The 24,381-nt window shown below is 41.8% G+C and overlaps 2 protein-coding genes across 25 annotated transcripts; both read right to left on the reverse strand.

The window, feature by feature from the left end:
- Positions 1-349: 349 nt before the first annotated feature.
- LOC139615015 (ATP-dependent RNA helicase DDX3X-like) lies at positions 350-17,116 on the reverse strand. 23 transcript variants are annotated; one of them, XM_071472763.1, is made up of 23 exons: positions 16,776-17,116; positions 15,258-15,306; positions 14,933-14,980; positions 14,098-14,154; positions 13,628-13,720; positions 13,459-13,530; positions 11,102-11,188; positions 10,464-10,637; positions 10,022-10,157; positions 9,568-9,672; positions 9,382-9,481; positions 9,141-9,276; positions 8,864-8,961; positions 8,679-8,777; positions 8,427-8,587; positions 7,984-8,128; positions 7,674-7,818; positions 7,296-7,346; positions 5,839-6,020; positions 4,548-4,665; positions 4,306-4,459; positions 3,623-3,744; positions 350-3,452 (listed from the first exon to the last, which is right to left on the reverse strand). In XM_071472763.1, the coding sequence occupies exons 1-23, from the start codon at positions 16,818-16,820 to the stop codon at positions 3,367-3,369; spliced, it is 2,463 nt and encodes an 820-aa protein (XP_071328864.1). In that variant the 5' UTR covers positions 16,821-17,116; the 3' UTR covers positions 350-3,366. The 23 variants fall into 23 exon arrangements, with proteins under 23 accessions (XP_071328864.1, XP_071328865.1, XP_071328866.1 ...); XM_071472764.1 differs by having other exon boundaries at positions 13,637-13,720; positions 14,098-14,157; XM_071472765.1 differs by having other exon boundaries at positions 10,530-10,637; positions 14,098-14,157.
- Positions 17,117-19,654: 2,538 nt separating this feature from the next.
- Positions 19,655-23,988, reverse strand: nup35 (nucleoporin 35). 2 transcript variants are annotated; one of them, XM_071472657.1, is made up of 9 exons: positions 23,675-23,988; positions 22,934-23,101; positions 22,710-22,846; positions 21,702-21,759; positions 21,267-21,375; positions 21,058-21,127; positions 20,312-20,440; positions 20,047-20,181; positions 19,655-19,930 (listed from the first exon to the last, which is right to left on the reverse strand). In XM_071472657.1, the coding sequence occupies exons 1-9, from the start codon at positions 23,685-23,687 to the stop codon at positions 19,853-19,855; spliced, it is 897 nt and encodes a 298-aa protein (XP_071328758.1). In that variant the 5' UTR covers positions 23,688-23,988; the 3' UTR covers positions 19,655-19,852. The 2 variants fall into 2 exon arrangements, with proteins under 2 accessions (XP_071328758.1, XP_071328759.1); XM_071472658.1 differs by having other exon boundaries at positions 22,946-23,101; positions 23,675-23,978.
- Positions 23,989-24,381: the final 393 nt, after the last annotated feature.

Below are 24,381 nucleotides of genomic sequence, written 5' to 3' on the forward strand. Positions count from 1 at the left end.
AGCAGCAAACTGTCTGAGACAGAGGTTCTCAACTTTTCCGACCCATTTGAAAATCTCAAAAATGTTGGTGGCTCAGATCCGACACCATAACTGAGCTGAAAGCTGAGGAAGCTTAATTTGGTCATAAAAGGAAGCAAAACTGGTCTAAAAACACAAAACCAAGTGGTAAAATTAACATTTTAGACTGGAACACGCTCAATTTAGTTTGTTGAACCATCTTCTCACTAAGGTTGATTCCATTTTCTTTCTTAGCAAAAATTAAATTACATCTCATATGATTTGTTAAAGCAAAAACACTGAAAGTTTAAAACATCCACATCAGTTTAGGAAAATAAGACAACTGACACAGTTGAATTTACAAATGAAATCTTTATATTTTGTCAAAAAGAAACGAATCCCGTCCAATCTATTCCAAATTGAATTTTGCCACCGCCCTCCCTGTACACACACAGGGCAGCAGGCAGCTTGCTACAGGTCTTCTCTGCACGACTACAGTAAACAAGTCTTCAGGAAACATGCTTGATTTTTCAAGATACTTTTGCATTCAAACATTTTATTTTGGTAAAATCATACAATTGCACAGCTGAGTATTTCCCATGCAGTGCAGGAGCCTATACGCTATTACAGAAAGCAAAGTCTACATCTAAAGAGCTCTAGGGTTCTCAAGAGAACGTGGAACATGTCTCGAGCGCTGCCTACAACGACACTCACAGCAACAACTTCCTGTTTATCCTCAAACAGCACCAACAGCTGCTGTGGAAGTCGATTCTGCAGACCTGCTCCACGTTTAAAGAGAACTCCAGAGGCGTCATATATGCAAATACAACAATGAGAATAAACCACATGTTTGTTTCTTTAAGGATTGCCATGTGCCAGACATTCACTGGAGAAAAATAATTATCAGGTCAAATTAGAGTAAAGAATCAATAATGCACACAATTGGAGAATCTGAACACTTCTGCACCGATATGCTTAGGAAATTTATTTGCTCTTTTGACAGCTTTATTCCAAACCTTGGCATGTTTGTTCAATTTCATTTCAAATTTTGTTGACCAATTAGTATAATCTGATAGAGATGACTGGCCCTGAGAAGGCCCCGAAACAGCTGTGGATATTATTTACTGAGTCCAATGTATCTTAAACATTAAAAAGCTCACGCTACCCCGAAATATATAAATTTCACGCATACAGGTGACATTCAACATTCAAGTGCCAGTGTTTTTTGTACTGTCTTTTGGTCAAGTTTCTGAAACTTTCAAAGAATCACTTTGAGGCTTACAAAAATAAATATTTGTCAAAAATGCTTAATAAATTACACAAAACTAGCAGCAAAAGTAGAATCTAGAAATCTGTGCAAATGGCTAAATTCCCCCAACTGCTAAATCCCCTGGTCCCAAATAAATCCTGGTTTAAACGTTGAGAACCCTTCCCCTTTGTAAACAAGCTGCGTTTTTCACAATCTCCTCACACACAATATTTGGAAGCTTAAGGACACATAGTCAAGACATCTATATAAAACTCTAGATGTGCAATAAAAGAACTTTTGTAAAACTTGATGGGCACGACGTACAAGGGCCTACACACCTAAATCAAGTAGCACCATTCAATCTCAAGTTCTCAACACTGTCAGTGCATCCACTTAGTTCAATTTCTTAAAAAAAGGTTTCAAGGCACAACACACCCGATGAGAAAATTGGGAGCATTTGAGGTGAAACGCCCCCGTCTCTCCTCCTGTCGATGGCTGCTCCTCTCTGAGAGGAAAAGCCTGCGCTGGCTTCACGAAGCCACAGATTTTTTTATACATGTCTGAGCAGATGAACTCCCAGAGGGCCTGACAGTACTTTAATGTTCCAGGAAGTGGACACTCCCCGTCTTTGGCCACCTCCACAGTTACACTACGCAGCAATGGAAACCAAAGCCACTGACGACGGCGGTGCACTGAAAACCGCGCCCCTCCCCGCGCCTAACCCCCCTCCCACCCCCACCCCCTCTAACCCCAGTGGTCGGAGTGCTGCTCTACCCTGCTCCGCCCCCTCGCTGTTTAAATTGATAAACCTCAGTGATCATTCAAATGCCTGTCTCTTAAAGATGAACCATGCCTCCAACGCAGCTTGAAAAGAGAAAACGTTTGTAATTAAGTTAAGCCTGCGACTCAGTTCACGTGTCCTTCCTCCTTGACCAAAAAACAAAACACTTGCAAGCGTAGAATACCATCTGGGCCTCGCAGTTGCCGGTCGATTCAGTAAACACCAGCACCACGCTGTGCCCTCCCGATGCTGTGGTCCTTTATGCAGCCATTTTGAACTTCACTTTCAAGATGGCAGGCATCTTTTGTTTGATACATATTTGTAGAGAAACAATTAAAAAAAAAGTTTTTCAATTTTGAACACACCTGCACCAAAAATGTCTCAAGTAAAAATAAACAAAAAACACCGCCCACTTAATGTAGCTAGCACTCGGTAACATACTAGCTGCCATAACACTGTCAAGTCAATTGAAAAATGTGGAGTAACAAGTTCCAGCATTGATTATTCTGCTTAAACCTCAGCGATTGTTGGCACTGAGCTTAACGACTTCTGTGTTTCTTAAGATTACAATAGGAATGGCTATTTTAAAGACTACCATATCCATAAAAAGGAGCCTGTCCAGGATAGAGTGAGCAAAAAAACAAAGAAAACTAATGTAACTTTGTCCCTCGGGACCGTACGGTTGCTTCACAGAGTGGCCCAGTTTGTATTAGACATAGTAATGGCTCCGTTAGCTGTTTGACTATAGAAAAGGCTACATGATGTTCCTGCGATAAATTTGAAGTTCAAATGGAATCATGACTCCGAGAGCCACAATACCCCAGTGTTTGCCAAGGTTTGATTAAGTCCAAGCTTATTTTACCTTTCTAATATTTTTTTTTTCACCAAACAAAATAACTGTAAAAACAAATTTAGAGCTCTTGGCCATGTTCATCTGGTGAAATGAAAACATAGATTTCCTGTTTAAATTCAAAAGGCACAGTACATTAACATACAAATGATCCTCAGGTTATTCAATTGGGTTTTTTCTTCCACAAAAAGAACAAAAATACTTTGAACAATGAAAAGTCCGAGGTTGCTATCGGACAATGCATGTCAGCATCCATGCTCACTCTGAGGTGTGCGAATCTCTGCGGTCTCCGGTGCGTTGCACGTGCTGGTGACTTTCCTTTGCGTCGTGCTGCACTTCCTTTTAGAGAGAAGCGAATGGCAGAGAACCAGGGTTGGTAATGTACTGTGTGTCAGTGAAGCTACACAGGGAGGGTTGTTATGGTCTGGCTTAAGTTAACATGTGGTTTCCATTGGGTCGGGTTGGCATGGCAACCTATTCCTTAGGCGACTAGTTGCCCCACCAATCCACACTACCAGAGTGGCTGTAGTTTCCTCCGTAGCCGTCATTGCTGTAGAAGTTGCCACCGAAGCCTCCTGTGAAGCAAAAGGTCAGAGGTCAGATTCAGACACACCTTTCACATTGTTTTGATTTCATTTGAAACATTAGTGATTAAAGCCATTTTAAATTAAACTGACACTGGGTAAGCTTTGTGTTGACAGTTTTAAGTGAATCAGATTAAAAGGCAGAGAAACCATTTCCTCACCTCCACCAAAGCCACGGTTTCCTCCGTGGCCTCCAGTGTTACGTCCTGCACGATTGCCACTGAAGTTTCCAGCACCACCGGGCGTCTGACGGTAGTCTCTCGCTCCAAAACCGCCAGAGAACCTAAACAAGACGAGAAGGTTTGTTCATTTTTCTGAGGGTGTGACAGACTTGAGGTGGCTGATGCTCTGACTTGTTGAAAGTGGAGAATTTGCAGAAAAAGAAAAATGTTCAGCAGCAAAACAAGTTACAGACAAGTGTTAAATGTTTTATATTACATGTTTTCAAACAAGCTTATAAAGCAAAGTCCAAACTGGTGACTGCAGTGAGCAGTCAGACAACGTGTGGGACAATAAACTTTTATTAGATGTTGCAAAGCAGACCGACTTCGTGGCTTTTACCCACAATACTGAAGTGTAGGACAAAGCTACTGACAGATGTAACATTTATTTACATTTTTATTTCCAAATATGGCGACCCCTTCAATCATCCAATGGAGAGGATATAGCTATGTTTAAAATCACATGTTGATTGTGTCACTTCATTTACAAACGACCTGGTTGGCGAGATGACGTCTAGAGCCATCAAAAGATCAGAAGGTGTAAAACTTTTTATCAATTTCCTTGGAGCCCTGTATGAGCTGTGAGTTACACCTGACCATCAGGTGTTGTGTGCGACTGTTACCTCTTTGAGCGTCCACGGTTGCTGCTCTTGTGCTGGTGCTCGTAGGCCAGGCTCTCAAGCCAGGAGGGAACCTCCTGCTTGGCCTCCACCAAAATGTCCAGCAAATCTTTGGTTATGTTGCTGTTTTTGTCGTTAAAGAACGACGTGGCCAGACCTGCACAAACAGGGACGAGTGAGATTATACAGCCACTGAAATATTCATGAGTAAATACAACAGGCATTAAAAAAAGAAAGGTTCTTACCGAGGTTGCCCACACGTCCCGTACGGCCAATACGGTGAACGTACTCCTCAATGTCACTGGGCAAATCAAAGTTAATGACATGCTTCACATTGGAGATGTCCAGACCTCTGGCAGCCACCTGGACAGGTAGAAAAGGTTATTTAAATATCAGTTCAGAAAAACCACTCATTTTGTCCACTGGTCACTTGAGTTAATTAGCAACAGCTTCAAAAATCTGCCAACTATGTCGTTCAGCCAAGCCAAAGCCACAGTTTCCTCTGTGACCCAGTTGTTCTCCAGGGTTTTTCAAAATGTCAGAGACTTTGCAACCTCGACATTTTGTATCCTGCTCTTTGCTTTTTAAAAAACGGACAAAGAAACAGATTCAGTTTAAATTCGGATAAGCCTGGAACCAGGGGATGGTTTCTCAGAGGTATTTTTAACTGGTCGGCAGTGTTGGTTCAGTCTAAATTTTCCTCATAGGTTAGTCTAATGCAAGGAAGACTCTGGCCAAAGACCAATGTTGCCATGGTAACAATGACACCTGTGCTGACCAGTAGCACACACAACAACAAAAAACCAACAAACAGGCTCCTAATTTGTGGTTTTCTAACATTGTTAGGGAGAGAGCAGTGAGAAGGGAGTTTTCAGAGACCGCAGCAACATTTTTCCAAATCAGACATTTGTTTTTCTTTCACTGAATTTTCCATTTCCTCAGTCAACCTTTGTTAATGCTGAAAGAAGTCTTAATTCACTGAGAATTCATTGTAGCACTGTCCGCTTCAGATAGTCAAGAGCTAAACTGCTTTGTACAGCAGATGAGTTCAGACGTTTATCTGAAGTCTTAAAGTAAATTTAGCAAACTGAAGCCAATCTTTCTGTGAAAGCCCTGAGAAAAAAAATATGGTGCTTTCATTTTTCATCCAAGTTTTGCGTTAGCTCAAAACTCACATGACGCTATTGCTAGACTGAATTTTAAACTTTGTCTTGCAGAAAAAACCCAAACAGATCTGATGCAGTGTTAAAGCCCTGAGTGGAATCTAAGCAAGTTGTGCCAACCTTTCATAAATTACTTCAACAAGGTCAGTCCACAATCTGTTGATGAAATGCATTTATCCATGTGTGTGTGTGTGTGTGTGTGTGTGTGTGTGTGTGTGTGTGTGTGTGTGTGTGTGTGTGTGTATATATATATAAAAAATTTGATGATATACACTTTTAAATTAAGATGAAATTAAGATGAAATTCTTTACTACTTTGTCATTTGAACCAAAACCTCAATAAGCAGAGGATGGACAATTGTGAGAAGACTTACAGCTGTAGCCACCAAGATGGGGCAGCGTCCAGAGCGGAACTGATGCAGAGCTTCCTCTCTGTCTCTCTGGGATCGATCTCCATGGATGCTGGTGCAGGCGTAACCCTCACGGTAAAGGAAGTCTTCCAATGCATCTGCTCCTTTCTTGGTTTCCACAAACACCAGAGTCAACGAGTCTTTACCTGTGCAACCGGAAACAAAGAGGATGATACAACGGCAGGAGAGCAGGATAAACAGCATGAAACGGAGGATAAGGAGGAAAGAAGTCATTGCTAACTGGGAACAAGGCTATAGATGGATATTTGAACCAAAAGAAGATGGGAACTTACAACTGTCATACTGAAAAAGGTCGGCAATTGCAAGTTTATGAATAAAAGAAGAAACTCAAACGACTAACATGACAACTCAGAGATGGAGACAGGGGCTGCATAAAAAGCTTTACGTTCACCAACGACCCTGGCTCCAGTTTTTTAGCACGGTACTGAAGACAAGATGAATAACTTAAAATACTGAATGGTTACAGATCAGATTACAATCTAGATATATGGCATTAATGACAGCTGGAGAAAGCTAGAGATAATGAAAATGGCTGAGGGGTGATGGGGTGGAATAGACCACACCCAGTCCCATTCGCAGCTAACCCTGTTCTGCCAATACACTCTGGCACAAGCCAGGATAAACAAAACTACATCCATCATAGCTCCATCCTCTCCATTACTTAAGCCTGTGAGTATTTTAAAATAAAGCCCAGATCTGCCCAATAAGACGAGCTGGATTATTGAGGTGGTAACGGGCCCACCTACTTCGCCAATTCCATGCAGCTGACCCCCTCTCCCCCAGGCCTCTTTACCTTGGTTGAATGACAGCCAATTGTGTTCTTTAGCGAGGCTGCCCATGACATATATTACACATCAGTTTGCTTTTTATAGTGACGGCTGCATAGGTTACCATGGAAACAACACAAAAGCAATGCGTGTCAAATCTACAGAGGTCAAGTTACAAAACACAGGACTTCTATAGTTGAGATAAGGAGTGGGATTTGTTAGAGCTGGCTCAATACAAAGTGGTCTAAACTAAGATCTACAGTTGTCTGTTCGCTGAAGTTAACAGGTCGGTACCATTAAACCTGTCACAGCCACCTGACTCATGGAAACTGAGAGCTCTTTCTATGACAACCAGCCAACATCATCATGTTGAGCCAGCTGACCTTAGTGCTGGTGCTGACAACACTGTAACACTATGCTACAAAAGGACTCTGCTTTTCACTCTGTCTACACGGTGCAAGGTAAACGTTGTCGTTGATCCTACAAGCTGTCACTGGAAATGAAAGAAAATAAAAACAAAAACAGAACTGAGGCAGCATGTCAAGCGGGGGGAGCGGAGGGACAGGATGAGCTGTGGGATGTGATGTTTCTGGCTTGTGGGTCAGAGTGAAGTTGTGGTATGTTCACACTTACCCGGTTTCTCTGGGGCCTCTGTCACATTTTCCTGAACCTCACTGGGAATAACTAAGATAAAACCAAACCGGCCAGTAAACGTAAGGCTGCTCAGTACACAACTTTCACAGCTTTAGATCATCATGAGAAGCAAACCCCCTTTAAACACACGGCAAAGTGATGCCTGCTCACCCCTGCATCAGACTGTTGTTTTGACATTTTATCTTTCACTGCAAGGTCTTTCTATAACGAACAACATTTGTTAGCAGAGATGTAGCAAAGTCAATATTAGCTTGATATGGGGCAGACTGACAAACACAGGATGATGGGTTAGAGCCCAATGTGACATTCATGGGAGGGAAAAAATAACATTTTCAGTTTGGCGTTTGCATTTCTCACCTGTGGCATTGAGCAAGTCAAGGAGGAAGGACCTCTTGTCTGTCTCCTCCACCCAGACCACCTTCTGGGTGATATTTTCTGATGTGGAACCAACACGTCCCACTGCCAGGAAAATGTAGTCTTCCAGGAAATCACGCGCCAGGATCTGTGCAAACAAAAAAACAAATTAGATAAGTAAGCAGAAACTTAGGGCATATAAAGGTCCATATTCTACACTGGCTTTAAGAACCAAAAACCATTTCTGTGTAGTTTTACATGTCCTCTTAAACTATATGGACCTTTAAGCAAGACTCTAAATGTCCTAACATACCTGGATCTCCTTGGGGAAGGTGGCGCTGAACATCATGGTCTGGCGAATGCCTTTAGGTGGCATTGAATCTTGCTCCACGATGCGTCTGATCTGTGGCTCAAAACCCATGTCCAACATGCGGTCAGCCTCATCCAAGACCAAGTAGCTGCAAAGACACATTTAATGTTAATCAAATAACTGACTAGAGCTGGAACAAATAGTCAATCGACAGCCAGAAAATTAATTAACCATCTTGATAATGACTTGTTTCAGTTGTGTTATTCAAGCTTTTCTCAGATGTGCAAGTTTTCTTATTCGTATATAATTGGAAACCAAATATCTGTGTTTTTTCCATTACTTTTAGACATTTTATGTACATAACTAATTGATTAATTGGGATTAACTGATAGTGAAAAAATAAGTTGCAGCCCAGTCATTTATTTAAATGTCAGTGCTATACTGACTTGCAATAGTCCAGCCCGATCTTGCCCCTCTCCATCATATCAACCAGACGTCCAGGTGTAGCCACAAGCAGGTGACAGCCTCTCTCCAAGTCCCTGATCTGCTGTCCAATATCAGCGCCACCATACACCACGCAGGGACGCACACGGGAGCGATAGGCAAACTAGAAAGACGTAAGAGAATCAGTTAGACCTCAAGAGTCGTATTCATTCAATGTGGGGTTAGATGTAGTCAGCCGTGTACTTGAAGCTCACCTTCCTGGCCTCATCATAGATCTGCAGGGCCAGTTCTCTGGTAGGAGCCAGAACAAGGGAGATGGGGTACTGCTTACGTCGGCCATACCTTCCATTCTCCTGAGGACGAAAGACATGTTTGTAAGAACAAAACAAGTGGTAATGCAGAATATGTGTAATTACTGTGCTTTCTCTTTCCCCGGTACCTGTCCATTGTTCTTGGCGGCCTGCAGAGCATCTCCTGGCCCTTCTGTGTAGATCTGACTCAGCACTGGCAGCAAGAAGGCAGCTGTCTTACCAGAGCCTGAAACACAGCAGGGATCAGAAACACACCTCCACTGTTTACACCAACTAAAACTAAAGTGTAAAACCATGGATCCAAAAGATACACACTGAATGATCCATCATCTTCTGCTTTCCATTTTAGAAACTGATCTACTTAGAGCTGTCATGTACACATGTTGAGTATAAAGAGATACTAACCAGTCTGGGCACAAGCCATCAGGTCTCTCTTGGACTTGATGATGGGGATAGCATGTTTCTGGACCGGGGTGGGACGAGTGTAGCGACTCAGGCCAATGTTCCCCATTATAATCTCCCCCATGTCTACATCATGGAACTATAGAACAATCACACACATCATCAGAGTGAGACAAACTGTTCTATGAAAACTTAATGAGTCCATACATTCAGAATATGCCAGCACTGCTGAGTTTAGACTTACACTTTCAATGTGGGGCGGGCAGTTGCTTCCAGTGGCCTCCACAGGAATATCATCATATTTCTCAAAGTTTATCCCAGTGTTGCTTCCAGAGAAAAGCTCACTACAAAGGAGGTTAGGAAAGTTTAAGTGAAATGCAGACACAAGATGGTTGTTGGTTTAGTTATTTGTGAGCAGAATGTCTCTCACCGTTCCAGGCGCTCGTTGGGAGCTGTGGGCTTGGACCAGTCGTCATCTCTGGATTCCTCCGTCCAGCGGCTGTTTCCAGCACCCGCAAAGCCCCCACGCTCATATCTGCACACATGAATATGAGTATTTATGCCCCTTCTCATTCCTCAAAGAGCAAAAACAAAAGGGCAAACTATGCCAGGCAGAAATCAGAATGTCTGAAATAGCCGCTGCAAGCTAGCAACTAAACACAATAGCTATACTAACTTCTGCTAAACAAACTAGGTAGTTGAAATAAATCAGCGGAAATGCTAACTGTCATAAAATACAAGTGATAAAATAAAGATTTATACACACTCCTCTTCAGATTTTATTCAAGGCTTCTTGTGAAATTTTAAAGATCATAAACCATGAACATGTTGCGTTAAAACACAGACTGAAAACACTGTACATCAAAGGGAACAAGTTTACACACCTTCCCCTTGAGCCTGTCCCGCGGTCATTGAAGAATGCCGGCTTGGACCTATCAGACCGGCCCCCAAAGCTGTTGTAGGCAGCGTCCCTGGGAGGTCCTCCCCAGCTGCCATCTTTGTTTTCATAACTGCCGAATCCTGTAATAAACACATAAAGACCTGTTACTGATAGTATTGATTTTTTTCTCAAATCTGTGAGATGTCATCACTTTCTTACCACAGGCGGAACATGGTCTTTCCTTTTTTAAAGAAAAAAAAAAGCCATCATCAAGTTGTTTCATCTTAAATTAAACCCATTAAGAGCTACAGTAAAAAGACTCTGATATTATAACAACTTTATGAATAAACAAGGGTGGGGAGGATTGCGTTAACACCTGAAGCTACACTGTCACCAACTAGAGCTATTGGGGGAGACATTTTTAAAGCATGATAGGATTTCCCCACCTGCATTTTGCAGTGGTTGATTAAACGAGCCTCCACCCCTGTTACCACGGTAGGCACCTCGCCCACCTCTATCATTGCGAGGGGGTCCACGCCCTCCAAAGCCCCCGTTTGAGCGGTTGTCGTGGTAACCATTCACAAATCCATTACTTCGTCCGCCGTCCCATCCAGGTGAATCTTCATGAGGAGACAAAAGAAACCCTGATTAAAAGGCTTGTGAGGAGAAGTTTAACTCTGCACACATTAGTGTCAGCAAGTATAAATCTGCCTGTGTTTATAGCCCTTACTAGCCACAAGTCTCTCTTCAAGTGTCGACCTACGTTCAGCCTTATTTACTAACAAGTGTGATATAAGCAACTTTATAATAAACTAGAACCTGGAATAGAAAGCTTGAATAATTCTAAGAAAAATCCTGCAACAACAGTTGTGTCATGGGTCAAGTTTGTGTCGTAAAGTAGGGAAGAAATGAAAAGCTAGTTCTACATCTGTACAAGAGAGTGATGCAGAGAAATCAAAGCACTGTAAAATAAATATAATCCCCTGATTTAAATAAAATAAAAAAAGACACTGGATTTGTTAGGATGACTTGTCTGTACCAAGAGACCTACTGAGCCCTGTCTCTGCCTGTATGGGACATTTACCACAACGATCTGCCCAGCTTTGGACACTGGCTGTGTCATCGTTCCCATCGGTGGCCACACTGTTATCAGTGCAGGCTGAGGGTGAGGCTGGGGGGGGCAACGGACAGTTAGTGCTGCCACGGTGAGGCTTGCCAAGTAGCAGAAGCTATGCTACAATAGCATCAAGGGGCAGACTGGCCGCACAGATCTAGTCTCAGATTAGTCTTGCTTGAATAAGACTTGTTTCTAGATCTGTGGTGAGGATCTTAACTTGTACCTGTCGGCCAACAGGTAAATGCATCCACCATGGTGCCCCCTTCAAGTAAGTACAAGGAAAAGCCTTGTAATGCTTCACACACTGAACTATGTGATGCAGAACAGTCTGCAGCTCGGACAAGTAAAGGATGTCCCAAGGTTTTTGTCTCCGATATTGATCTGAGTAAATTCTGAGGATTATGTAATGCAAACACATACTCTCCAGTATTTTCTGAACAAGCTCAAAATGTGCCCACTCCATGGTGACAAGATAAGGATTTTGGTCAGCCCAGTGAGTAATTAGGATCTCAGACAAATCTGCCTTGCAACCACAAAGGGAAATGAAAGTAATTACTTCAATTTCAGACGTGGAGCTCAGACTACTTCCTAGTTTCACTGTCGCTTCCAAATGTTTACTACAAAGAGTTGAGCTTTTAACTACAAGCAAGTAACTACAAAAACAATATTGGGGTTTGAGGTAGAATTTAGTCACTCAGACCAGTATCGGACAAAAATGACACGTGTTCTCTGCAAACATGCAGCAGTGTCCGAGCCTGACTTTCTGAGACAGCAATGCAGATTATGTCACAGTTCACGTCAGACCAACAAACAAAAACAATACCGAGTGCTAAACACTAAAATGATGCAAGTAACACCTTGCTCAAAAAGCTCACTCTTAAAATTATATAAAAATGCTGCAACAGCATGTAGCGATGCATAATGGGTACCAAGCATGAAAGCTGTAGTAGAGAAACAATTCTCCAAACAATGCTGAATTCAGCACGTTACTTGTAGCTCACAAGTAAAAGGCTCATTTATTTTTTTTCCTCCAGATGTGTTATGCAAGTCGTTATGTTTAAATAAAGAGAATATAAGTGAAAAATTTCAAAGGCTCCATGTGTAACCATCCTAATTTTGGCAAGGCAGAAAAAAAGTATGAAGTAAGTATGAAGAGATAATTAGTGATTTTCAAAGACTAAAATGCACACAATGGTTTAGGAATTTCAAACCTAAGTACGAGCTACAAGTGATGTGGGAAATCCCACACCTCTTGGAAAAGGAGAATATGTCCCCTAGCACAGTCTCACATATTTCAACTAAGTCCTGATACACCCTTGTGCCCTTTCTTGATCATGCCACAAGGTCTGCTAAACTGCAGACAGCAAACTGACAGCACACTCTACAGATGTTCGTGCAGCAACCCAAGCCTGCTCAACTTAAAAATACCAAGTGTTGCAAGTGTAGAAATTAGCTCTGATAATCTACCTGCCTCAAAGAAAAGAATTCTAGTACATGTTTGTTCATTATATGCAGGGTACAGATGTTAAAGACACCAAAAAAGTCAGCTGATCGGTCAGTCACAAAATGTCAAAGAAAAGACCATGGCCAATCAACCTACTATGAAATAACCTCACTGAAACAGGGATCCCTTTCAGACAGATGAGGAGTATTCAGTGATCTGCCAAGGAGGGTCGAATATATGCAGGTTTCTCTCCCACCACTAAATGCACCAGTACATTTCAATGTTTTTTCTAACTTCACATCAGACAGACGTAAAAAATAAACAGTGGTCAGTTGTAGGAACAAAAGCCTGCATACACTCAGGTTCTCAGCAGTGTTCATTAATCCCACTTAGTATGTTGTAGGCAGATACAAAGGGCCAATAGGTATAAAGAACTTGAAAGAAGAACTGAAAGATTTGATGTTAATGAGTGGGACTGAATGATGTCAGTGCAGCAGTGCACTCAAGAGCTGTGTTTCTCTGCAAAATAAAATCCCTGCTTTGATTTCATGACTGAGACTAACAGATGTTAAGTGGTATAAAATGGCTGGACAATGCAAGTGAACAGGTCTTAGATAATTGTTTCACAGATATTGTCTCATTATTAGTAAAGACAGTCACACTAGTGATGCAGTGCAGAGTCTTTAAGGCACCATCACCATGCATCATAAGCAACTTCGTGTGCAAGCTTTGACAAACGCTGTGTTAGGCCAAGATGTCTGCTGCATGTTTCAAGTGAACAGGGGCACGTTTTGATTACGCCCCAGTGTTCAGTTATATACACTATGAAACTCTGCCAACAAGTAGATGGCATGGCATGCAGGTATAGGTCAAGGTATACCACATCTGTTTCGCCAACCCCCACTGTAGGCATGGTAAAAGGCAAGCTCTTGAGAGGCCAGTCTTGGGTAACCTGAGCAAAGGTAGGGAAGCAGGCTATAAAAAGACTCACCCGTGATTACTGACTCATGCAGTATGAGTGTTGGGCTTGACTTTGCACTAATAGTTACCAATCTTACAGTCATCCCATCCTGAAGTATAGTTATTTCTGTGCCTTTGCTGACACTCTGCCTGCCATGGTTGTGGGCACTGTTTAGAAGAAACTTGGGGACAGTGCAATATGGTAAAATATAGGCTTGAATATAAAGTGGAAAAAATAATTTTAATGAAGCTTTAAAATGCCTCACTACATTAAAAACTCAACTCACTATTGTTAAGACAAGCATTAACCCATCAACCTTAATGTTACATCTAACTGCCCTTTACCTATTAGATATTTCTCATTTTAACTGCAAGCATCCCAGCAGAGAGAAGCACATCAATTAATCATGGGCCCATCATTAAGTTTTACTGTGCATGTGTACAAGTCTGACCTAACCCTGTCCCCCCTTCGCACTGGCTTTGCTGGTGTGTAAAATGGCTATTTCATGCATCTGGAAATGCAGGTTGCCCTCAGCGAAAGCAGACAGAAGGGACTTACAGAGATTTACTGGTGCCACTGAATAACCGCACTGTCTACCAGTGGAATAAGCATTTCCTGCTGTGGAATAAGAAAACAGTAAAACGAGAAAAAACGTCAAGTGTGCAATGACACAGTACCATGATACCATTTTTTTCCAAATGGAAAAACTATCTGACAATATGTCAGGCACAACATGTGTCTTGATTTAGAGCCTTTAAGAGGCTAAACAAGTACAGCAAAAAAAATTACAACTACCTCACAACCACCTCGACCTAGCTACAAACACATTAACAATCTACACATGTCAACACTGATAAAACCACCAACCCACCCACCCTCCACATCTCCCTTTATCAGAGCAGTCAATAGCTAGCACTCCTCTTTTTCACATGTGAGACATTGTACCAGGCAAAGATTACCAATGAAAATAGTTAATGACATGTCAAACTGATTTAGAGTTTTGAAATTTGCCCCATACTTTTGCTTATGGGGAGTCTGGGGTGAGAATTCGAGACTAAATCCGTTTTGCTGTACCACTTGCCCTACTTTAACCATGCCAAAATAAGCTATCGTGCACAGGCACAGAAAGCCCATTTGACACGGCTTTCTCTCCTCATTCTGTACATGTTAAAATGAGACCAGTGTCCCAGTGTCGTTCCTAATGGTCTGAAATCCAGCAGAACCAGAAATAAATATTGTCTGGTTAACGCCTCACCAATATTTTTCTCAATTTGTCAAGTGTGCTTGCTTTTACCATGCTCTGATGGGCTTTTATTAATCAAGAACACCACAAGTCAAACATATGTTCATGGTCTCACTGTGGCTCAGTGGGTGACTGTTAGATCAAACTCACCGTTTTTGGAAGCATCTTTGTTCCTCAGGTGAGGTGGAATGTAACGTCCTGAGTGGAGAGGGAAAAAAACATGTCACGTTCCACATACACTTAAACACACTAACTTACTAAGACTGCTGTTGTTTACAAACTAAAGAAGCTATGCATTTTGTGAACATGGTGTTACAATCAAGCTCTAAACTCAAAAAGCTGTGCAGTTTAAACCACTGTTTTTTCCACAACTTGAATGGAATCAATACAAAATTAATCACCAAATCATAAAAAATATAATTCCACGAGGCTCCTTACATTTACACTGACAAGTAAAGTCTGCTGTATTACTTACTGCCAGTTCCTCCGCCTTGTCCGTCAGAGTTCAAGTCTAGGGCAGCAAGCTACAAAAAAGAAAGAATGGTTTGGTTATAAATCAGGTGACCATTCAACCAAGAGGCTGGACCAACAACATATAAGAGTAAAACAACGACTTTCACTGAAATTACATGACTACAGATGCAATGTTTAGTGGATTAACTGATTTGTTGATTGCCAGAAAGATGATCTGCAATAATTTTGATAATCTAATGACTGTAGTTTTTTTTTCCTTCTAAAAATGATAAATATTTGCTGGTTCTAGTTTGTAAAATGTGAGGATTTTTAATGTTCTAAATATTAAACTGAAAATCTTTGTGTTTTGGACTATTGGTCAAATAAAATAAGACAACGGGTATTTGTCCCCCTAGACAAACAAAAAATCTAAATAATCTCAGATTAAAGGATGGGTTCACAGTTGTTCGTTGGGTTTGTTTTGAAACAGGTTTTGCCTGATGTAGTGATTCATACTAGATTGATTCCTAATGCATTTTGATGGAAGACAAAATCCACAGTCATCATTCTGAGTATTCAAAACAAAAAGAGGGAATTTTATACAAAAAAGATTGTAACTTGGTTTGTCTAAGGCAGACCGATGAAGCTTCATGTAAGTTTGACATAAACTTTAGAAAATATAAATGCCTGAATTTTGTTTCCCACCTAAATTGAAAGCGCATCACAAGTAAAACCTGATTCAATGTTCACATGGACACCTAATTATTTTACAACAGTATTAAATATTGTGAACCTAAACTGCTAACCAATACTTTGTTAGTTCATGATGGTTTTGCACTTTAGCAAACAAAAAAACAAAACTTAAAAGATGATCAAACTCCAGATAATTTCGCTCATCAACACTGGTCTGTCTTATCTAACAAGCAGCATAGCATGCATGGCACCACCACTGAAGAGGAAACCGCTGACAAATTAATAAGGCAATAAAATAAAATAATACAATTTAACACTAACCGTCTATAAGCTTATACAACTTCATGCTACATGAGTAATTGATAAAGTTACAGCTAAGTCAATATTTCAGGGACGTTAATGGTCGTTATAAACCGCTGCCAACATTTTTTTCTGCGCCACGTTTCAGGTTGAGAAGGCCCGACGCAGCCGGGCTAGCTCCGTGGGACACCGGCCGGGGCCGACTGTTGGTCAGCCCTCGCAACTTTCCAATAATTTAAATAACGTTTCATAAGAAACAGTCGACGTGTTATTTTTAGTTGTGTTTAAGCCCGTTGTTAACGATTTCAAACGGGGACACACAGTGTTAAGACGCTTGTTAATTCGGTTCAGTAACAGCGTAGTGACGAGCTCCGCCATCACAATCTTCTCTACGGCGACATCACCACCTCCATTTTACCAGCCGCAGCGTTAGCTTAGCTTAGCTTAGCTGCGGGCTAGCGACCCTTTCCCTGACGAAACTACATGTGCGTAACGAAAAAAACCTCCAGATTTCTATGAGAAGAACAAAGAAGTTGAAAGTACTCACCTGCTGATCTAGACCGTGTGGATTATCAATGACCACATGACTCATAACTAAAGAGGGTAGTGGGGGATTATTTCTGAAGAGAAAGGATTTTCTTTGTTAGCACGACCGGCTATGCTGTAACGTTAATTTAGCTTCCCTTTTCTGTACAAATTTACGACCTTGAGCCAACGGTTACTTATAAAGTTAACTAGACGATAACGTTTACTTTAAATAAATAAAACTACGATGTTTGTTATAAATATAAATGCCGTTCAGTTTCCAAATGAAATGCTGGCTGTGGAGCTGTGAGCAGAGACCCCCTCCCGGCAGGTTGACCGTGGTGGAATGAGACGCCGACGGCTCAGGTAACGCGAGATATCCCCTCTGTAACCATGGGCCTGAGCCGGTGGATCGGCAAATATCGCGATGTTTCTGCTCAGCTCGCATTGGTTTCGCCGACAGAGGCGTACGCAGACACACGAAACCGATCATTACGATTGTGTCATTACCATAATGCTCAATGTGTCTGTAGAAGAGATGGAAGAAAAACAACAACAACAAACAAACAAACAAACAAACTGAACAAAAAGAGCAAAAAAACCGCAGAGAAACACACAATTATCACTAAGACCTGCAAAAACACCACAAAGAGACGCAAAATGACTCTGAAAAGACGCAAGATGACTAAAATGGGATAAAATACGACCACAGAGATGCAAAATGGAGACAAAAAGTGACCACAAAGAGGCACAGAACTACACAAAGGGACAAAAAGTGACCACAAATGATGCAAAAGGTTGTACGACAAAATGATGCAAAATTACTAAGGTAAGAGGCAAAGGACCACAAAGAGACACGAAATGCCAGACATGCAAGCTACCGTAAAGACATGCGATGCTAAATGACCTCAAGGTGATAAAAACAACCACATACGACCGAGTTTTAGTTTTTGTGTTCATGCTTATGTGTAGGAGTAACAATACATGTCTGTGTGTAATCCGTCCACGATATATATATATATATATATATATATATATATATATATATATACTCTATATATACTGCATACATACTCTATATATACTGCATACATACTGCAAATATACTCTATATATACTGCATACATACTGCATATATACTGTATAGATACTGCATATATACTCTATATATACTGCATACATACTGCATATATACTGTATAGATACTGCATATATACTCTATATATACTGCATACATACTGCATATATACTCTATATATACTGTATACATACTGCATATATACTGTATACATACTGCATATATACTCTATATATACTGTATACATACTGCATATATACTGTGTATATATGCAGTATATTTACAGTACATAAACTGTTTCCCCAACCTGCTCACAATGGGACATGTAACATCCGGGGTGGCTGACCATCATATGGTTTCAAATGTCTTTGTAAGGTCATGGGGGTCAAGCATAAGCTGAGCTAAAGCCTTCTCCCACCCTCCACCCTCTCTTTTCTCGAGCAGTGCACCTTCTGTTCTGAGTACAGTCCGGCCTGTGAGGCCTGCTCTAGTCATTGATCCCCTGCTGTACGCTGCACCAGGAGAGCGAGGGCTGAGGGACCATATGTTGCTGGGATAAGGTACACCAGAGGTAATTGGTTACTAGGAGAAAGGTCATTTTCTGAAGTGACTTACGATCAGTCACTTCCCCCAATACTCTTCTCCCTCCTCACCAAAATTTAATTGTGCCCTCCAAGTATATGTTTACAAGTCCTTCTGGACTTTCACAAAGGCTTTTACTAAAGACCAGAGTCATTGTTTACACTGGTCTCGGTCTCTTTGGCAGCGGTGACGAGCTTAAGTTCTGAACTGAAACAGTTTTAAGGTACTTGTTCTTGAGTATTTCCATTTTCTGCTACTTTATACTTCCACTCCAGCAATTTCAGGGGGAAATCTTGTAGTTTGGAGCCCACTACATTTGCTTGATGACTTTAGTTACTTTGTAGGTTCAGATTAGCAACACAAAATGTGAACAATAAAATCATTGATGTGATATGTGATAATTACGTGTGTGCAGTTGATTCACACCTATGTGTGTGTCATGTGTCAGCTCGATTTCTTATTCTCCATTACTCATCCAGTGACGGTGAATTTCCGCACAGACAGGACCAAGGTGCACCTCCCTGCTCCAAAATGTTGCTGGACTGGATACAAAACTGACAGAGCAGGTGTGAGGAGGGGCCTGATTACATAAACCTGTGATGCTCATTATGCAATGTTGCTTTCTGTCGCTCTCCCCTCCTGTTTTTGCGAACGCTTGAACTCTAGATTTTTACAGTCACATTTCAGATATTCCCAGCACAGAGCGTTTTACCAGACTCTTAAATGTGAAGTCCACACTCTCATGGTTTGGACTTGTGGCTCCATCTGCTGGACAAAATAACACTTCACACTTTCAGCCCAGACAGCTGATCCATGTGGACTTTTGATGCCTGTCAGTTTCTTACAGTTTCTGGGCTGCTTAGTTTCAGAGACAGGAAATCTTGTGCTCTCACAATTTGTGTCAACAGTTTGTGTTTGTCTGTTTCAACATGACAGTGCCCTCGTGCACAAAACCAGCTCCATGGTTTACCCAGTTTGGTCTGGAATAATCTGACAGGTCTGCACAGAGCCCTGACCTCAACCCCATCCAGCTACACATGAGATGAACTGGAACAGACTGTGAGCCAGACCTCATCAACAACATCAGTGATGCTGCTGTTGTGTCTGAATGGGAGCAAACACCTGCAGCTGGTCCAACATCTGGTGGAAAGACTGACACCAGAAGAGTGGAGGCCGTTAGAACAGACTGAGTGGCCACAAACTTTTGGCCATGTCATGAATGAAACTTCAGCTTTAGTGAATTCAAATCAGAGACAACTTTATTGACACAGAGACAGTAAAAAATACAGATTATAAAAGAAAAGAGAGAGAAAGAAAGATCCTACACACACACACACACACACACACACACACACACACACAGAGTAGTGAATTAGTTCATCTATCCATTCTCCTCTCTGGTCTGAGGCTGCAGGTATCCCATGATGCACTGTGTAACATCACCAGCCAAACATGTACTCCATCGCTTTAGAAACAAGGCTGTCGTCCTTCCTGGGCGTCTGTCTGTCTGTGACCACCTAAAGACGGACACACAGATTTATTTCTAATGTCAACCAGCAGCCGTTTTCGCTAAGTCCAAAGCAAATGCAGATTTTCAAGTAGAGCCAGAGTGAATCCCGAGGTCAGAGGTCACCTGGTAGTCGCTGCTGGAGCTCCTATAGGCGGCGCTGAGCGGTCTGATGGCCGAGCGAGGAGTGGAGGGGAGGGCGGAGGAGGAGAAGGAGGTGGAGAGGGGAGAAGAGACAGCTTCACTGCTGTCCATCACACTCTGAGAGAGAGAGAGAGAGAGAGAGAGATCACTACTGCTTGGTTCAGGCTCCTGTGTCACCTGATGTGAAGGACCAATCAGATGGCAGAGAAGTGGACCGACACACCAGCAGGTAGAAACAGGTACTGACCTTGTCTATGCAGGGTTTCACTCCCACCATGATGGCGTCACCAAACACTTTTCCATCCTTAGACAGAGCTTTTCGGGCCTGAAGCCTGGACTGATACTGAAGATGCATCCAGTTACCAGGAGACGCCATCTGTCAATACATCATCAATACACCTATCAATACACCTGTATAATCTGAGCTGTCTGCGCCAAGCTTTTGGCTTCACTCTGTCAAAGTTCACTGATCAGGACGCTTACTTCCTCTTTCAGCATCACATGAAGCCACAGTCACAGCAGTGATTCCCAACATGGTCTCCAGGAGCCCTGCAAACCTGAGGACCCACCGACCTGACTGTTTCTATCTGGACACCGATTCACACACATCAACTGATCTGATGCCAGCCCAACACCCCCTGGTCACATGGAACTCACTGGAATCATTCCTATGTGAGTTATGAGGCTGTAAATGTAAAACGTTAACTTCTTAAGTGGAGACATTCATACACCATCATCCTTTTTACACAACTATCTCAAACTGATCCAGACAGTTGAGGAGATTCTGTTCTTGTCTAACAGACCAGAGATCACAGTCAGTGCTGCCCTGACCGGCCTGAGGAAGCTGAGGAAAAAGGCTTTGTTCAGCTTCAGCACAGTTTTCTGCAGCTCTCCATCGAACACTTCACCTGTGTGAGGATCTGACTTTTCTCATTGTCCCAGTTAATTAAGTGTTATACTATTCCTCTCTGTGTGTGTGTGTGTGTGTCTCACCGTGTGTTTGAGGATGTTTCCGTACTGAGCAAACTGCAGCAGGATGTAGGAGGCTGAGGCTGGAGGAAAACTAACACACACACACACACACACACACACACACACACACACACACACACACACACACACACACACAGTTGATGTGTATTATATTCAGACTATATTTCTCAGTAGCTGAATGTTATGACTTTAATTAGAAATGAAAATACCCAAACACAGTGACCCAGGTCTGGTCCAGCTGATCGTCAGATGACAAAGACTCTCCCTGACTGTAGAAGGGATCCACCTGAGCTGGAGACAGGCACACCTGCTGCACACCTGGAGACAGAGACAGGTAGGGGAGGGAGAGGGGGAGACAGACCTACACTCAGTATCCACTTTATTAGGTACACCTGCAGTCTATTGCAATTCAATATAACTGCTCTGACATTAATTCTACTTTTACAAATCTTGAGGTCAAAGTTAAAGGTCATAAAATCATAGTTCTAACAAAATCAGGAAAGGGACCAACACAAACTGAGAGACACAATATTGGAAGAAAACTAGAGTGATATCACCGTCAGTGCTTGTTGTAGACTACTACTAATATCAGAGGTACAATAGCTAGTTGTCCCAATAGCAGCAGTCCCAGTATCAGTGTGTACCTGTTCCTGGAGTTGCAGCCTGACGTGCAGACAGAGGAGACTGCATTACTGGAAAGGACTGAGGACAGAGAGAGATTTCAATAATGTTCAGACATTTTCATCATCAGAACTGTCACTTTTATTGTTACTAGAACTGTTATCAATGCTCCTCATTAGTCGTCATTAAAAGAACACATGTAACACTAAAATTTAAAGTAATCTAAGATACATAATTATTAAGGCTTCCAACAGTCAGCTTTAGTTTTAGCCTGATGACAACAATTTGCTTTTTGCCTAACGAGAGCACAATGACTAAAACATACCAGCAGTGGATGTGAGATTGTGGCTGAGCAGTTAAGCAGGTGCTCTGCTGTACAAAAGGTTGATCAGGTAATGAGCATGTTAATATTAGTTATATTCCTTTACTCACTAAAGGTGAGTTGACTGTGACTGAGGCAGTCAAACCCTAATAACCAGTCACCTTTCAACATATATTTTACAATTACTCTCATTAGCTTTTCATGCACCAGTAACATGAGTAAGTGTCTAACTTAGCTAAATTTAACTCAGTGTCATTTTCTCCTCCTTGGCCTCTCTGCTCTGACTCAGATGCACTAATTTTACCCCCTGGTTTCTTTAAGTACCAATAAAACAACCAATCCTTAAACTGGTCTGGGTTCTTCATCATTTTGAAGCAGTTCTTTTCAGAACTGGGTTTTTGTTAGTTTTGTTAGTTTCGCTAGTTCTGAAATTTTTGTTGTTGCAAAAAGCAAAAGGTTGTGAGGACATTGAATTCTGCAGGGACCATGTCGGTAATCCTCTGCATCTTGCACAAGATCAGTCACAAAAACCACTGCATTTTTGTTGCATCTGTCTCTTTTAAGAAGCTCATTGTGATCAAACATTCCCAGAATATCTTTACTCTCATGGAATCTCTGTGCCTGAGCTCCATCTCCTGCAGCTGCTGACAGGTTAAGACTCCTTTGGAGCGCTGCTAAATATCAGCAGAGCCAGTATTTGTGTACTAACCTGCCTGTGTGCACTGAGGGGCGTCCCTACAGTAATCAAGTCGTCATGGATACTACGGACAGGTGGGGCTCCACTTTTATCCTTGGGTGTGGGGACAACAGGCTGAGGGGCAGAGCCTCCTCCTCCTACACCTCCTCCTAAAATGCAAGACAGCACAAACTAACATATGTACAGAAAAACACAACAATCAGCTGATCTGCAGGTGGGTGTGTCTTCCTGCTGACCTCGGTGCGTACCTGTGGTCTCCATGATGGGCATGGCCAGGCTGAAGGGTCGTGGCTGGGGGCTAGCTGGAGCTGGCAGGTCACCCATCAAGAAGCCGGGCAGGAACTGAGCTCCAGAGGTGGGCTTAGGAGAGGTGGGAGAGCCCAGGGTCATTGGTTCATTTCCCACTGAGAGGCAATGAGACAGTGGGACAGTTAGACTGGTTGGAGACAATCCATTAATATACATTATAATTAAATATATAATTTTGCATATTGAGTACTTTTACTTTTGGTACTTAAAGTGTATTTTGATTAAATTTTTTTGTACTATTTTTTATAAATACCATTACTGTCTACAGCAGGCTAAAAACATATTTACGGTTTTTGTAAATGAAATTCAAGATTTTGTAATAAATTATTGCAAGGAAGCTGAAGTTAGTGTTTTGAAAGACTTTAAGACCTGCAGACACCCTTAATGCAGGAGGTTTACTTGTATTTTTAAACTGTGTCACTGTTACGTTTACTTAAGTAAAACATCTTAGACCTTATTCCATCACTGGTGAACGTGAGAAACATTTAAGCACTATGTAACTTCTACCAACATGTTTTACCCTCTACAAAACCAGACATAAACACCACTGTCCGCGGCTAATCGCTAACGCTGCGTTCAGGTGTCGGAGCAGACAGATGACTGTCAAACACATAAACACCAACATGAGAGGACAACAGCAATTAAAGTCTGTATAAAACTCTTGTTACCTTGTAGCTCCATCTCTCTTTCGTTACTTTCTGGCCGCGATTTTCAAAAGTAGGAAATGACGCCAGGCAAAGGGCTGGCTAACTGGCTAAGGCGGCTAGCAGAGCTAACTGAACTGTCACTATAACTCACTGTTAATTAAAAGTCTGCTTCGGTGGAGCTGGACGCTAACTGATACCATCCAATTGGTTAAAGTTAAACGGTTTGAACTCGGATATTTCAACCGACTTCTGTTAATTTCCAAGGCTCCGGGATGCTCATGGGACGAGCTGAGTGGAAAACTAAACGCACCGCAGCTAACAGGTCCGCTTCCGGCGCATTTAGATAGCGTCACAGCAAAGAGGCGTTCAGGGAGCAAAAGGATAATACCTAATACAATTTTAGAGCACATTCATGTTGAAAAGTATTAATCCTTCAGTTTATCAGAAAAATGCATGCTTTTTTCCTTGCTTCTTCTTTTTGTCTTTAAGTGTCCCTTTCCGTGTTTGAGAAAAAGCCCCTCCTTCTCAAGCTATATTGACAATTAAAAAAACAACAACCTTGGAATACCTGGAATTTATGAACTTACATAGGCTTTGAATACAGGGCGTTTACTTGTAGTAGTAGTAGTAGTAGTACTTTTCACAGTATGGTATTGATACTTTTACTCATATAAAGGATTTGAATACTCCTTCTCCCACTGAAAATAAGATAATTTCTCAGTTCTTTA

Source organism: Trachinotus anak, unplaced genomic scaffold (genome assembly GCF_046630095.1).
Source record: "Trachinotus anak isolate AG129_WGS33_773 ecotype Australia unplaced genomic scaffold, CSIRO_AGI_Tana_v1 ptg000039l, whole genome shotgun sequence".
NCBI classification, from domain to species: domain Eukaryota; kingdom Metazoa; phylum Chordata; class Actinopteri; order Carangiformes; family Carangidae; genus Trachinotus; species Trachinotus anak.